The sequence below is a fragment of the Scomber scombrus genome, chromosome 8 (assembly GCF_963691925.1).
Source record: "Scomber scombrus chromosome 8, fScoSco1.1, whole genome shotgun sequence".
Lineage (NCBI taxonomy): Eukaryota > Metazoa > Chordata > Actinopteri > Scombriformes > Scombridae > Scomber > Scomber scombrus.
In genome coordinates, this window is record NC_084977.1 from 6,941,664 (window position 1) to 6,956,868 (window position 15,205).

General features: G+C 41.7%; 1 protein-coding gene across 1 annotated transcript; it reads left to right on the top strand.

Moving 5' to 3' along the window:
- The first annotated feature begins 4,460 nt into the window (after window positions 1-4,460).
- On the top strand, window positions 4,461-14,890 carry sap130a (Sin3A-associated protein a). The gene is made up of 21 exons (XM_062424465.1): window positions 4,461-4,556; window positions 5,502-5,630; window positions 5,722-5,987; window positions 6,945-7,112; window positions 7,204-7,330; window positions 7,462-7,577; window positions 7,679-7,800; window positions 8,466-8,613; window positions 8,704-8,794; window positions 8,923-9,027; window positions 9,171-9,312; window positions 9,942-10,057; window positions 10,257-10,553; window positions 10,652-10,823; window positions 11,132-11,230; window positions 11,337-11,698; window positions 11,804-12,049; window positions 12,149-12,274; window positions 12,393-12,496; window positions 12,682-12,795; window positions 13,032-14,890. The coding sequence occupies exons 2-21, from the start codon at window positions 5,519-5,521 to the stop codon at window positions 13,188-13,190; spliced, it is 3,192 nt and encodes a 1,063-aa protein (XP_062280449.1). The 5' UTR covers window positions 4,461-4,556; window positions 5,502-5,518; the 3' UTR covers window positions 13,191-14,890.
- Window positions 14,891-15,205: the final 315 nt, after the last annotated feature.

The window sequence follows — 15,205 nt, forward strand, 5'->3', positions numbered from 1 at the left end:
ACATAAATCAGGGCACCGTCCGCTAATTTTAGGGCTGTTACAGAGATGAAGTAAACCTCTCGGATAGCGAGCCACTTGCAGCAAATTTTTGGGTTCGTGTCAATTGCAGCAGTGTGTCTACTCAGTGAGAGGTGTTTTCTTTAGGTGTTTACTGTGGCTCAGCGGCAGTAAGAGTAGCTCACCTGCTCTGCTCCTCTGCTGCTCCTGAACTACTTATTTTCCATCCACCTCTCATTGCTTTGCATCACTTCATAGTGCTCCACAAACTAAGTAGTAAAAGATGACATCATGTCAAATTTGTGCCGACAATGGATCAAATGACAACAATTAATGTAAAAGGATTTACTTCAACTAATCCTGCATGAAGTTTCACCTGAGTCTGTAGCTCCCCTGAGCTCTAAAGACTATTTTAGTGTCTTCCAGCCCAGTGTTTTGCTTTTACAGCAAACTTTACTGTTTTGGTTGAGTCTCTCTGTTCTCATCCATGTAGTTTATTCTTTACCAGCAGTAGCAGATAGATGATTTCAGTTACCTACCTCCCTGAGCTTTAATACCCCCACTGTATGATAGCTATCTGCCCAGCACCAAACAGCAGCCAATGTTTGGGACTGGTTGATGCTACATTGGAGCAGCTAGAGGGATGATTTGTAAAACTCTCATAAGATTTGTACATTAACCTTAACCCTAACCCTAACCTTAACCAAGCGCTAACCGTAACCGTCACTTATCAAATCTAACATTTACCACTTGGAACCTGAGTGCTGAGAGAAATGACTCCCTTATGACTCGACTTGAGACCTGACAGCTAAAACAATGAAGTTTCAAACTTTTTTAAGCTAAAATCAGAGCAATAAAAAGCTAAATTAGACAGTGCTTAGCATGCCTGGCATGGATGAAACTGGAATGGAAATGACTTGGTATCAGCTATATATTAAAAACAATATTTGAACAGTTTGAAAAGGAAATGTTCAAAGGACATGTCTATTTTATTGGTGAAAATTCAGAGACATGGCAAATGGCTACTGATGACTTCCGCAGGCTAGCTAAAACAATTGACACAGGAGTTCATTATGACTGTTTGGCTGGTTGTAGTCTAGGACTGTTAGCGGTTTCCAATGAATCAACTGATCAGCCCATGTCAGAAAGACTGATTCACTGTAGTAAAAGGAACATATAGTTGAGTCAACATGTTCTGTGTCTGGCGCAATCTACAGGCTAAATGAAGACAATAGCACTTGAGTCAGCAGTGCCACTCAGACACTGCCTAACCAGGTGCAAGATGTGAAATGGATTTTTAAAGTCTGTAATGAGTAATGACACATATAGACAAATGATCAAGTGGCAGAGGTGATGAGAGAAATAGATGCATAAAATTGACTCTCTTTAAAGCTCAATATTTTTATTTACCAGTCATGTAAACTTTGTAGCACGTCAAAAAGTTGTAGTTGTTTACATTTGGCATGTGAAAAAAATTTCACTTCGTCACAAAAGTGAACCATCTAATCAGCATAACTAAGCAACAAGTTTTCCCTTAAAAATCCCCTGTCAGCAGACACATGTTAATACTTGGATGTCACACTTGTTTAGTTTCAGCTTGCTTCATTCTGATCAATTCATACCCGCCTTTAGAAACATAACTTCGTCATTTCCCTGTTTCTAGTCACTTCCCTGTGAAAACACATTCTTCTGAAGCAACATTTCACTAAAGCACACGTTGTTTCTTCGGTAATCAGCAGAATTATCCGAAGAATGCTTGTCATCAAGGTTTCACAAGTTCCCAGTTAAAGCAGGTGTGTGTGAGAGAGTGAGCGAGCACAGCTGGGGAATTTAGTGGTCATGCCTCAGCATGCAGGAATGCTTTATGGCCCAGATGTATGGAAATGATGATGTACTTTACTTTGTGGGATAGTAGATTAGGTATGCACTTTTCAGTTGCTCTTGAACCATTGTCACTGTATTGTCACTGGCAGATCAGAAATTGTTCTTGTTCTCTCTCTTTTTCTTTTGTTTTCTTTTCCTTTTTGAATCATTTTTAAAAGAGCCATAGGTGGGGAGGCAGATCCAACATAAATGACTTATGGCTTCAATTTCCATTGTCACAAGTGACTATTTGGATCCTTTTCCAGGCCTAAAATTAAAAAGAAAGTTATTATTAGCAGTCAAGATAATGCCTCATTTTTAGTCATTCTATGTAAGGTTCAAATGTTATGTTTCTTTCACTGAAATTATATTCCTCCAATTATGTATGGATATATGGAAGACGTGAAAGTTGTGCATGTATTCTGTACACTGAATATTTAGTTTTAAAGCCCATGTTCAGTGTAATAATTACTTTCCAGCACGTTTAACATTTTTCCCCTGGGGGTGAAATACAATTTAGAGTAGATTGCTTATCAGTTCTCACCAAAATGCCTACAGTTTACAGTTCAAGAGCTGATTAGCCTCAGTGTACTTCCCTTGAACCAGTCTGATATTTTTCTGTAAAGGGAAGTGTCAGAGATGTTACATAGGGCGATAGCTGTGGCCTGCAGGATCTACTGTATATCTTATATTACCTATGTCAGAGACTCTTTATATCAATACTTACTTTAAATCAACTGAAAAACTATAAATACAGACATTTGATGTAATAAACATTCACACAAGTAATGCAAACCCACTGTTGACAGTAACAATGCCTCAGCAGTAAGTTAAGTCTTGGAAAATGAACAAATTTGCAATGTTCTCCCAGAGGCCTGTGTGAAATGTTCATAAAGGGGAAGCAGACATTAAGAAATGACTGTTTCAAAACATTTTTTTTTTCGTTCATTTTTATTTATTTTTTTTACAGATAATATTTTGACTAAATCTTAGGTCTGACAGGTGTGACTAATAACATAAACCGAGCTTAGCCTCTTCAGGTGACCCAGTAAACTATGACAGTGTGACAGTGATCTTTCATGCATAATACCAGGATCTTGAAACTGTGACCGTTAATGGAATCCAGCCATCGTTAATCTTATTATTTACACTTGTGGTTCTCCATGTCAACATGTCTTCTGAGAAAACGCCTATAAACAAACTGTCTTCTGCTTTGCATATTAGCCTATTTTCTTTCATTCATTGACTTGATGTTTAAGTCAAAGCAATCAGACCCAGAGACATTTCCCTGGTTGGCTACTGCTCCCTGGTGTTTCAATGATGGTATTGCAGTAGGCTGCACTAGTTTAGGACTAGGGGGACTCAAACGTTACTTCCGTCCCTCTGTTACCCCTTTTCCACCAAAGTAGTCAGCATGAGCAGATCAGTTTGTGTGGGAGAGGCTTGAAGGACCACTATGACCTGCAAGCTAAAGGTCATGTAAAGTTGGAGGCAGTTGAAAGCTTTAGTCTCTGATTAAATGTCTTTTCTCCCAAATGATCAAACGCTGCCATGAAAAGCAAGAGACAATCCAATAATTCAATATTTATTATTTTGAAATGGGTCATTCTGTGCCAGTACTTTGCTACTTTTAGTATATTGCTGCTAACACGTAGTTTAGTATTTTTATAGTGGTATTTTATGTTTTTACTGTGCTACTTTTATTTAAGTAAAAAATAGTACTTTTACCCACAATTGCACAATGTTGCAGTAGGCCTACTTAAAAGAGCATTTTGTATGTCCTTAGTCTATTACTCCACTACATGTCAGAGGCAGAAATTGTACTTTTTATCCCTCATGTATTCAGCTATAGCTTTGCAGGTTAAAGGTGAAAGAACTAAAGTGGTCAAAAAAAGCTTGAGGGCAGTGTTTTTGTGAAGAATACTTTTACATTTGATACTTGACTAGATTTTGCTGATAATACTTTTGTACTTCTGTACTATTTAATTACGAGTGCAGTACTTTCACGAAGTTATGTTTACAGGGTAGTTATATTACTTGTAAACAAGTAAAAGGAACTGAGTACTTCTTCAACCACAAGCCAAAGACGATCAAAACAATGAATAAATGTTGAATAAACTACAATAACATTTCTCAGTAGTGGTGGATTGTCAGTTGGGCAACACCAAGGTTGTATCAGAGGAACTTTAACACATCCACGAGCGGTAAACGTTATCACATTAGCTCGGCTGCCTTCGTTAGACCACGTGACTCCCGTCCTGCAGGTCGGAGCCGGGGCGCGTTATTTTTTTCCACCTGCATTCTGCTCTGACCCTCCCTACTCTGCCTCTGATTGGCTGTGCTCTGACCCTGATATTTTTACCCTCTCCCCAAACAACTCAATCTTCATGCCGAAACCCAACCAATCTAACCAACGATGGTAATGAGTACTAGCCAATCAGAGGCTGTGTAAGGCGGGGTCTTCACTGAATGCGGGTGGGGACAAAATAAGGCGCTCGGATCGGTCAGTTGAGAGACTGGGTTGGTCAAAACATTTTCGGAGCTCTGATTGGTCAATGAGCTGGTAATGCCGTCTCTGATTGGTGGACTGAAGCAGGGAGGTCCGGCTCTGTCCCTGAGCGTTCTTCCGGCTTACATGTTGGAAAAAAGAAAAGACGAATGGAAAAAATTGTAATCCACAAAACGACCATTGCATAGTAAGTCTACGAAAACGGTTATTCCTGCAAATATACCCGGCGCATTTGTTTGTTTAGCCGCACGAAATGTACGCCGTTGTACTGTTATGAAGCATTGTGCATGAAAAGCAGGTTAGCGAATACAACGTTAGCTTGCTGTTAGCTACGATAGCTGGCTAGCTCGGTAGCTTTTTAGTTTTAAGGCTACAAAATAAAAACTATCGGCCGCAGCGTTTATTATCCTACTGGACTGATATCGCGTTTGTTCATTGAGATGCAGGCCGTCAAAAAGCTACCGTTGTGCCCACATATTGACTTAATATTTGATTAGTGACGGTGCAGTTGTTGTCGAGCAGTTTAACCACACTGTTATTGACCATTTAACGTTAAACAAAGCTCCACCCAAACGCTCGGGTCTTATTTTTCAGTTGTATTTAATTATATACAGCTCTTTAAAGCCATGGCTCTTTAACGATAATACCAAGCCGCCTGTGAAGGGTTAACCTGAAAGGTTTTATTGTGGTGGTCTTCGTACGTGAGTTGTATATGCTATACACACATTTCAAAGGTGCAATGCTTTTCACTCTCTACGGTATATCTGAACAGAATGCATATTCTGCACACAACCACCTACTTACTGTATTTATAAAAAAATAATTATTTTAAACCATAATTATTACATGTAATATTTATCTCAGCCTTTTTTGCACTATTTGTACCCTGTTTACAGTTCAAAGAAACGGTTTCGTCTGTATAAAGTCTTTCCTTTTGAATATTTCTGAAGATTGTTGTGTTGTTATTCTCTGTGAATACATAATGAGACACTAAACCAGAGTAAAATTATTTGTATTTGTTAACATGCTTGGCTAATGAAGACTCTTATTCTGAAATATTGATTTTAACCTGAATAATATCTTATTTATGTCTGATATCAGTATTAATGTACAACTTTTAACACAATCCTAGGTCTTCAAAAAGTTAAAATGAGCTCCCAGCAATTCCCCCGACACGGGCTGCCTGCTTCCAGCGGGGGAGCACCTCAGATCCCTGCTGGAGGAAACCTGGTGTCTATCAATCAGCCGTCAAACCCACCAGGTAACTCACTGTCACTGAAATCACTTGGGAGTATACTGAACATATGGAAGATGGCGGTATAATGAGGTTTAATCAAAATGTTTTCCATCAGCTGGTGGGGATGCAGACAGCGGCCGGGACGCCGACCACGGGCAGCAGGATCATCCACCTGCAGGAGGCGGGGGGACCTTGGTGTTCAGAGATGACAAGCAGGAGACCATGGTGGTCAGACCGTATCCACAGGTGCAGACACACGGCCAGCCACAAGCTGCTCCCCAAACTGTACCCATCCAGCCTGGCACACCCGTGACTGTACCTGCTCCCTCTGTCCACCTCCCACAGGGCCAGCCTGCAGTCCTTACTGACGGACAGATGAAGGTGATGATTATGTCTCTTAATGCACATTTAATAGAATAAAAATATGAGGTGTCTTTTACATTTGTTCTCCCGGAAAGTACTGAATTATAGCTAGCTTACATTGGATAAACTTTATGAATTTGGAAGCTTGGCTGGGCTGATTGGGTGATTTTAAGGAACTCTGGATGTAATAATCTGCCTTCTTAATCGAAACCTCAAGCTCTATAGATTTAGACAAATTTTTCTTTTAAAGTGTGTCTAATTTTGTTAGTCTGTCTTGTTTACTGTTAACTGTTCCAAGCTGAATATACAAGATAGTCTTGGGACAACTAATGGTTGATGAGCTCAAGAGGGAAAGACAATGGAATGAAGTGAAAAAGTACAACCTTAAACTATGTTCTCACTCTGTACACATTCTAAATTGGTAGAGGTTTCCCAGCTTCGTGTTGTTCTTGCTATGTAATTTTATTTGGAAGAATTAACGCTGACACTAAAATGATATTTTTACAAACTGTCAACAGAAAAAACTGCTGTTTTGCATTTTTGTCATTTCATTCATGTGGAACTTTTTTAAGGTCCCATTGATATATTAAGAGGTTTGATTTCCAATGTTATACCTACAACAGACTTTAAGAGAGGATCACTTGTTTTTCTCATTTTTGTAATGGATACACCTCTTGCAAAATTTTAAAGCAAAAGATTACACAATCTGTTTCAGAGGACTTTGTTTTTCTTCTTAGTGAATGGCTCAGTGAAAATGTTGTGTATATATACTGGCTACCTGCAAACTGTCTGATCTCACAATTACTACTTACAGCATTTATGGATTATTATGGATTATGTGGTTAATGTGCATTTAATATTACAATTTGTTGGTTTCAGTAAATGTTCTTTTCTAGCATTGTTCTCAACACACCTCACTGCCCAAAACAATTCTGTTATAAAATATGTTTCTTTGTGTGTGTGTTTTTTTTTAAGGCTGTCCTGAAGTCACCTATGCCAAGTCGTCTTATTGCCCCAGCACCAGCTTCCAACCAGAGTCACATCCCCATACCCCCCAAAGTCCCTGGTCACATTACTGTCACCATAGAAAGCAGTATTGCTCCAACCACATCTATCCCTGTGGCAACCATCAGTGGTCAGCAGGTGAGTGTAATGTGTGTTCTTGCTGTTACTGTTTGTTATTATCATCTATTTCTTGCTGGTCACTAAAGAACTGAGCTGCTTTGTGCTTCAGGGACACTCCAGCAACTTACACCACCTGATGCCAGCAAACATTCAGATCATTCGGGGAAGTGCCCCTGCACTGCAGATCGGGACCCCTGCAGTCCCTCCCCAGACCTTCACGTCCCATTTACCCAGAGGTATGCATGATGTACTTAGAACAGTATGCCACCCTCAATGAAATGTTTGCTTCTCCTTAAAACAGCAGTACCTATACTTCTCATTTTCAGCAGTGCTTTGTGCTCCATCAGTGTATTCTTCTCTCCTGTAGGGGCTGCTGCAGCTGCTGTTATGTCGAGCTCCAAAACAGTCCTGCGGCCAGCTACTGGAGCGAGTGCAGGTCCCGGCCAGCCCACAGTGCAGCACATCATCCACCAGACTATTCAGGTGCTCAGATTTACTTACTGTTAAAGAAGTGTAGATATTGTGTTGGACATTTAGGAACATCCTCTGTAACTGTGTCATATCTCTCTGTCTCTATCTCACAGTCCCGCCCTACCGTGACAACGTCTACAGCCGTGCTTCCCACTGTGGCCCCCATCTCAGCAACCAGAACTCAGTCTCCTGTTATCAGTCCAACAGTTACACACTCTGCAGAGGTGGCTCATGGGTAAGCAGCAGCGTAACATTTATTGACACTAACAGAGATGCTGTATGTGTAACTGCCAGAAGTGATAATCTAATCGCTATTTAATTTGATGATGAGGAGTTTTACCACTAACTAAAACAGAACTTGTGGTGATAGAATGATTGAATTAAGGCTGTATTTCTGTATCTGCATCATGTCCTTTTTTTATATTTGGATATTTTACAGTGATGTCATACGACTGTATAAATAGTTATACAGCCGCAGGAGAAAACAAAGCAAAAAAAGTCACAATATTTATCTTGGTGCATTTCTGCCATTAGCCTTTTTGGAAGAGCCCTGACGCATACAGTGACTCATAGGAGAGCAAAGGTTCTATTAAAAAGAAAAAAACAACTGCTGCTTTTGTGTTGTATTTTGCAGCAGCAATGTCCAGAAGAACTTATTGAATTTGTTTACAGAGTCTTTGTAAAACACAGCTTAGACCAGTGGCTCCCAACCTTTTTGGTGGTTTGTGACCACTTCAAACCAAAGTTATGGCCTTGGGCTGAACAGTTTGATTTGATGGATTTTTTTTAAGGCCTGAAAAGGTGAAATTATTCAGTATTTCTCTGAAAAAAAACGTAGAGAAAAAGTTAGTTTTGTGTAAACACGGAGAAGTCAGTGATCTGAATTTTTGACTCTTTCAGGCGCCCGGGGCTGACCATTCACCCACCTCCAGCCACCGTCAGTATTCAGAGGCCTCAGACAACCCGTGATACCGCTACACGGATTACACTGCCATCTCACCCTGCAATCGGGGCTCAGAAGCCGCAGCCTCCGCACACCATGACACAGGTTACTGCTTCTTGATGATGGTCAGGAAAAGTAATAAAAAGTCATTTTATACAGTGACTGAAATCATTTCCCTTTTTTTTTCTCCAACAGAAGCCCATCTTCAGTACTGTGACACCAGTTGCTGCAGCTACTGTGGCACCAATTGTTGCAACTAACACTGTGCCATCAACCACAACAATGGGTATCAACTTCACATGTATTTATTTCTGTCAGCTAGGCACTAAACTTTGTAATGACCCTAAATTTAAACCAGAAATAGAAAAGCGGTTCGTAAACACATACTGACAATCTTCTCCTCTTAATGTTTAGGCTCTGTGCCACACAGCCAAATGACCAGTAACACTATCGTCACCATGACGATGGCCTCACACTCCTCTCATGCTACAGCAGTGACCACTTCTGCCATCCCTGTTGGTAAGTTGACTCCTTTTATTTCACCGTTCACTGGAACCCCATTGTGTGCTTCATCAGCAGAAGTTGCTGCCTTGACCTCAATGTTTTCATACTGTGTTTTAATCAACATTTATTCTGAACTGTCTCATGATGTTTGTTCACAGCTAAAGTGGTCCCTCAGCCCATCGCCCATTCTACATCCCGCGTGCAGCCCGACTACCCCGGAGAGAGAGCTAACCTCATCCCCATCCCGGGCCATCGGTCATCTCCTAACCCCGTCACCATGGAAGCAAGAAGTGACAACAGGTGAGCACACGATGTTGGTGAATTATACAGTATATGAGGAAAGTCTCAACAATCAATTTATCTTATATCTATTATTAGTGTTTAGAAAGTCTGAGGATAATCTGCATTATCAATAGATATGAATATTTAATTATTTGTTTTTCTTATTTCATAAATTATGCTTTATCATACTTAAAATGGACATATACATGCAAAGACTTGTCATACTGGAAACTGTTCATATGTTTATATTTGTTATTCCTCATAAATCAACCACCTGTGTTTAAAACAGAAACATCATTGCACATTTATCTATAGTTAAAAAGAGACAGAAAGAGTAGTGACCAGGTTAATCATGCTGTCATTGTTTCCTGTGACCATATCCTCAGTAAAGGCAGGGATAGACTTTGGTTATAGCAGGGTAAAACTGTCCTTTAGACATTAGCAGTTACTTGTTTTATCAGCCAACACAGATTATATTTATGGAGTTACGTTGCATACCAAAGACAGATGTTAGGGAGGCTGTTATGACCTGTGTTTATTAAATCAGATATTTTATCTTGTATCTCATAGAGATAGGCACTATAAATAAGATGTAATCAAATGTGTTAACCTACTTTGGACTCATTTTGTTTGTTTTTCTTTTTAAGACCCTCTGTGCCAGTGCAGTTCCAGTATTTCCTGCCGGCATACTCCTCCTCATACCCTCTGCCACACACCTACACCCCTATCAGCAGCTCTGTATCTACCATCCGTCAGTTTCCTGGTAAGCACTTTTAGTTTTATTTGCAGTCACTTTTAACTATTGTGATGACTGTATAGTAGAACATGCTTTACATTACTTGACTTATGTAAAAGCAAATTGACATTTTGGCAAAATCTACTAAAATACGTGCCTTGAATGTGAAACCAAAAGGGTTAAATAAATGAGTCGATCTTATTTTAACTTTATCTTGACTCTCAAGTTACTCCCCAAGCTCCGAGTTCAGCGCTGCCCACTCAAGCTGGAGTCGGTGTGGCCACCACCGTCCATCTCAACCACATGCAGCTGATGGCAGTGGATCGGATCGGTCTGTCGTCTACACAAATCAACACCCAAGGCATCCAGCCAGCGCCGATCACTGCGCAGGGCATTCAGCCCACACCCATAGGAGTTCAGGGCCTGCACACGTCTGCACCAATCACCACGCAGGGAATACAGCAAGCACCAATAGTCACTCAGCAACCGCAGCAGCAACAACCGCAGTCTGAAGCAAAATCTGGTAAGAACCGAACGGACAGTAAACATGAAATGGCACAAACTTGATGAATACTTTACTGAGCTGGTGGTTGTTTTTAACGCACGTTTTCTTTCATCCAGGGGTTGTTTTGGCTGAAGGCTTTGTAGCTAGCCCGATCAGCACCACATTCGGCAACACCCAGCCCGTAGCCACCATGGTACAGGCGCACACTCAGGGAGGAGTCGGCGGAGCTCCCACCCTGGTCTCCTCCCCTAGACCCAGCATCCTGCGCAAGAAGCCCGCTAATGAAAGGTGAGTTTAATACCAGCATGTGAGACATTTCACAGAGCTTTACTAAAATGCACAAAAGCATTGTCTCAGCCTAATTTTTAAACTAAAGCCCAGCCCTAAAATTCTACTGAACCCAGGCACTGGTTTTAGACTTCTCTCTCTGTGTGCCACACCTTGACTTTTCAGTTCATAGTGACTTTACAGCAGGTTAACTAGCAGCATTGGATTATTATAATTAAAGTCAGGCAAAAAACTTGATAAAAGTTCAGAGTGCATGAATAAATGTTTCCTTTTACCAAACAACACCTCCCTTGCTTCGTGTGTTTCAGTTGCGTTCGCAAGAACCTGATCCCTGCACAGGCCAGTGAACCTGGCAGCGGCAGAATAGAGAGTGGCGTGAGAGGAGCAGGATCTCCCCGACCTGCAGGGTGAGCTTCCGTCAAATCCATCACATCAGTCACAGCCATGTTCACATCCTGTCGTTATGAGTCCTGATAAGCGTCTGTGGCCTGAAATTTTCGATTCCTCCCTCAGCGTGAAACCCAAAACCGAGGTGCACATGGCAGTGGCCCCCCCTGTCATGGCGACAGTAGAAGCACTACCGTCTCAGGGAGGGGAGCAGCAGGCCGTGTCTTCAAACGCCCAGCACCTCGCCCAGGCCATACCAACCATGCTGGCCACGCCGGGACCCGTTCCTCCCTCCCAGCCCTCCACTGTCCTCTCAGCCCTGCCGGCAGCCATGGCTGTAACTCCCCCGGTTCCCGCTTCAATGGCCAATACCGTGGCTTCTCCCACTCAGCCTGCAGCCAGTAGCACTGCGGCGTGCGCCGCCAGCTCCGCCTGCCCCGATGTGAAAATCAAGCAGGAGGTGGAGTCGATGGACACTTCTCAGCCAGGTGAGGAGCATTTCACCAACTGTGTGATCCAGGAAAAATTATTAAATGTAAAGAAACAAAATCATACACAGGAAGTGAACGGTTTGTTTATGTCTCCTCCATCAGATGCCAACGCAAACTTGTCATCAGCGACCGCCCACAACACCCAGGCCTCCACCCTGAACACTCCAGCAATAGGAGATCTGATCCCCGGAGCCTCCCCGAGGAAGAAGCCCCGCAAGCAGCAGCACGTTATTTCGACAGAGGAGAGCGAGATGGTGGAGACCAACAGCACAGACGAGGAGAAAGCACCAGGCAGGCCCATCACCGGCAGGGCTGAGAGGCGCGAATCTCCACCGAGAGAATATGTTGGTATGTGATGTCATCCATCGTGACAGTGATAAAACTCGTACTTTTAACATCTGTCTTATCTGCGCTGTTACATAGTTAACACTCATTGTTATCTTTCAGATGAGGAAGGAGTGCGCTATGTGCCAGTAAAGCCTCGGCCACCTGTTACCCTTTTGCGGCACTACCGCAACCCCTGGAAGGCTGCTTACCACCACTTCCAGAGGTACAGCGACATCCGGGTCAAAGGTCAGTAGCTGCTTGCATACAGACAAAAATACTTGCTCATATTGCTGTGTATACACAGATGATTTCATACATTTTATACGACTCAGGCTAAAAATACTTTCTGTTGTTTCTCTTTCAGAGGAAAAGAAGGGCAGCTTACAGGATATGGCCAATCAGAGAGGGGTGGCTTGCCGAGCACAAGGCTGGAAAATTCACCTGTGTGCTGCACAGCTCAGGCAGTTGGTAAGTGCTGCTTCTAAACCTGTTGACACATCAACCTTACAGCATGATTAGTTGCAGCAGATTACCGTTTTAACACTTATTGATATTCACTGAAGCTGTATGGAGGGAAAACTATTCTTTACATGATGTATTTGAAGTTTTTTGATTGGACAATTGTAAACATGAAGTCTGTCCGTTATTTGTAGTCGAGTTTGGAGCATGACGTGTACAGCCGCCTTTCCACCCTTCAAGAGGGCCTGATTCCAAAGAAGAGAGCAGGCGCCGATGACGACCTTCACCGAATCAACGAGCTTATACAGGTAAGATTGTTACTGCAGGCTGAGACCTTTTTCTCTGATTGGTGATTTGAAAGTGTGCCAGGAACTGTTACATATCATATTGCGAGTTCTTCTATGTATTCACAAATAAAAACAGAAGAATAGAAACAGAAGCGGAGCAATGGCAGTGCTTCCAAACAGTGAGTGTAACATATCTACTCATCACTTCTATTCACAAAGCAGCCTTTATCAACATGTCATACTCGTTTTGTCCTCAGGGCAACATGCAGCGCTGTAAGCTGGTGATGGACCAGGTGACTGAAGCCAGGGACACGATGATGAAAGTGCTCGACCATAAGGAGAAAGTGCTGAAGCTGCTCAACAAAAACGGCTCTGTCAAGAAATCCTCCAAACTGAAGCGTAAAGAACGCGCTTAAGCAAGGGGGGAGGGCCGTCTCTTCTGTCGACGCCACCGCCATCCCCTCTGAAGAAAGGGGGGGAAAGGAGCTGCTCAGAATTTGGTGCTATGATTCGCTGCATACAATCGCACGCACCCTCCCTATCTGCCTGAGAGCAGACAGAGAGAAGTGACAGGAGGCTGAGGACAGGACCTCAGAAGCAGAAAGGTTCTCAATGAAGACACAAAGTACACGAGCGTGGAGCATTGTAGGTTGCAATAGAGTGGCCAACTGGACAGCCCTGTCACTGGTTTTCCTCCCTCCCCCTATTTTTTTTTTTTGTCAATTTTTGAAAACCCCAGAGACAATTTTTACTAACTTAGTTTCTGCCTCTTCTTTTAAGACGACGTGTGAACTGACACATTGTGTATCTGTGATATTAGGCACTAAATACTGGTGCAGTAACCCCTGTAAGTGATCAAAGTGTTTCAGTTAAGGCAAATGTCCCCGAGAATTATCGAACGGGACCAATCAGAATCATTTATAAGGAGTCCTTTAGCAAAACTGTGTGTATACAGACTAATCTCAAAATCGCAAAATGTGCTCTTTTTTCATCGATCTGTGCCTTCATTTTGTCTGTGTACATGAAATTGAACGGGGACACGTGAAAGCCGTTCCACATGCTGTTATAAAATATTCATCTAAAAATATCACACATAGGAAGAGGTCAGGTCAACTCCACTGCTTCTCCCCTTTTTTCACATTTTATACTGCACTTGCATTTTTTCTAAGTTAAGTTCATTTGTTCATCTAGAATTGGTCAAATTAACTATCAGCCACATGTTTAGGTGTAATCTAAAAGATTATGGAAGACTTTAGTGGTTTGAGGTTAAAAAAAAAATTTTTAAAAAAGAGTTTAAAGGTGCAGTGTTGTAGGATTTAGTGACATCTAGTAGTGAGGTTGCAGAGTGAACCCTCCCTTTTCAAGCGTGTAGGAGAACCTGCGGTGTCTGCGAAACTTGAAAGCTTGCAAAAAATGTGAAAGGCTCTCTCTCTAGAGCCAGTGTTTTGGTTTGTCCATTTTGGGCTACTGTAGAAACATGGCGGGGTCCGTGGAAGGGGACCCACTCCACATGTTGATATAAAAGGCTAATTTTAAGGGAAAGAAAACACAACAGCCCTTATTTCAGGTGATTATATACTAATTAAAACATACTTATGAATAATATATTTAATTTCTGCCTAATCCATTCCACTAGATGCCACTAAATTCTACACACTGCACCTTTTAAAAGATGGCAAATTGAATTTATAAACAAAAGAAATGCTCTTAAAAGTTATATAGTGTCCTCTGATGGTTATCTGGAAGTGAGAACATACTGTTATGCATAACGCCAAATTACCTTCACATTTCAAACTGCTACGAATCACCCACTAAATCCACAGTAAATGGATGTCAGTGGTGATAATACTTTCATGTGGTATCAGAAGGAGTAGTGCTTGACAGAGAGCGAGAATCCTCTTGTGGTTACAATGTTGGATCGAATTCATGTAAATCACTGTAAATGTGCTCTTGGTTTTTTTTCCATTGACCTGGTTTTGTACTCATTGAAACATGTTGTGCTGTGCGACGCTCTGCTTCACTTCTTTTTTTTTTCTTTTTTTTGCTGAGTGTAACGATAATGACGTTATGAGACGAAGCGAGCCTGAAACATCCAGCTATTGTATGTTTTTTTTTGTCTGTGTAATTATAGTAAAGATACTTAAACAACACGAGAGACAATGTCGAGTTTGTATGTCAAATTGTTTCGTAGAAGCTGGTTTTCTTTTTTTTAAATTGTGTTGAAAGATTTTTATTATTTCATATTTCCTATAACTGTTGTGTATAAAAGGAAGCTTTATTCTGATGCCTAGCAAAGTGGGTAGGTGGGTCTTTTACAGTATTATCATGCATCCTCTTAAAGAACATGCGCAGTCGTCATTATGAGGAAGCAACAGCGCGACACAACAATAATCCCCATTATACAACCCTGTTTTTATTCACTGATTAAGGT

What these genes read in the sequence shown, in the direction of transcription:
- sap130a (XM_062424465.1), top strand. Translation starts at nt 5,519, where the DNA reads ATGAGCTCCCAGCAATTCCCCCGACACGGGCTGCCTGCTTCCAGCGGG. An exon ending in CACGTCCCATTTACCCAGAG is followed by an intron (nt 7,331 to 7,461) that starts GTATGCATGATG and finishes TCTCTCCTGTAG; the next exon opens with GGGCTGCTGCAGCTGCTGTT. An exon ending in TACCATCCGTCAGTTTCCTG is followed by an intron (nt 10,058 to 10,256) that starts GTAAGCACTTTT and finishes TTGACTCTCAAG; the next exon opens with TTACTCCCCAAGCTCCGAGT.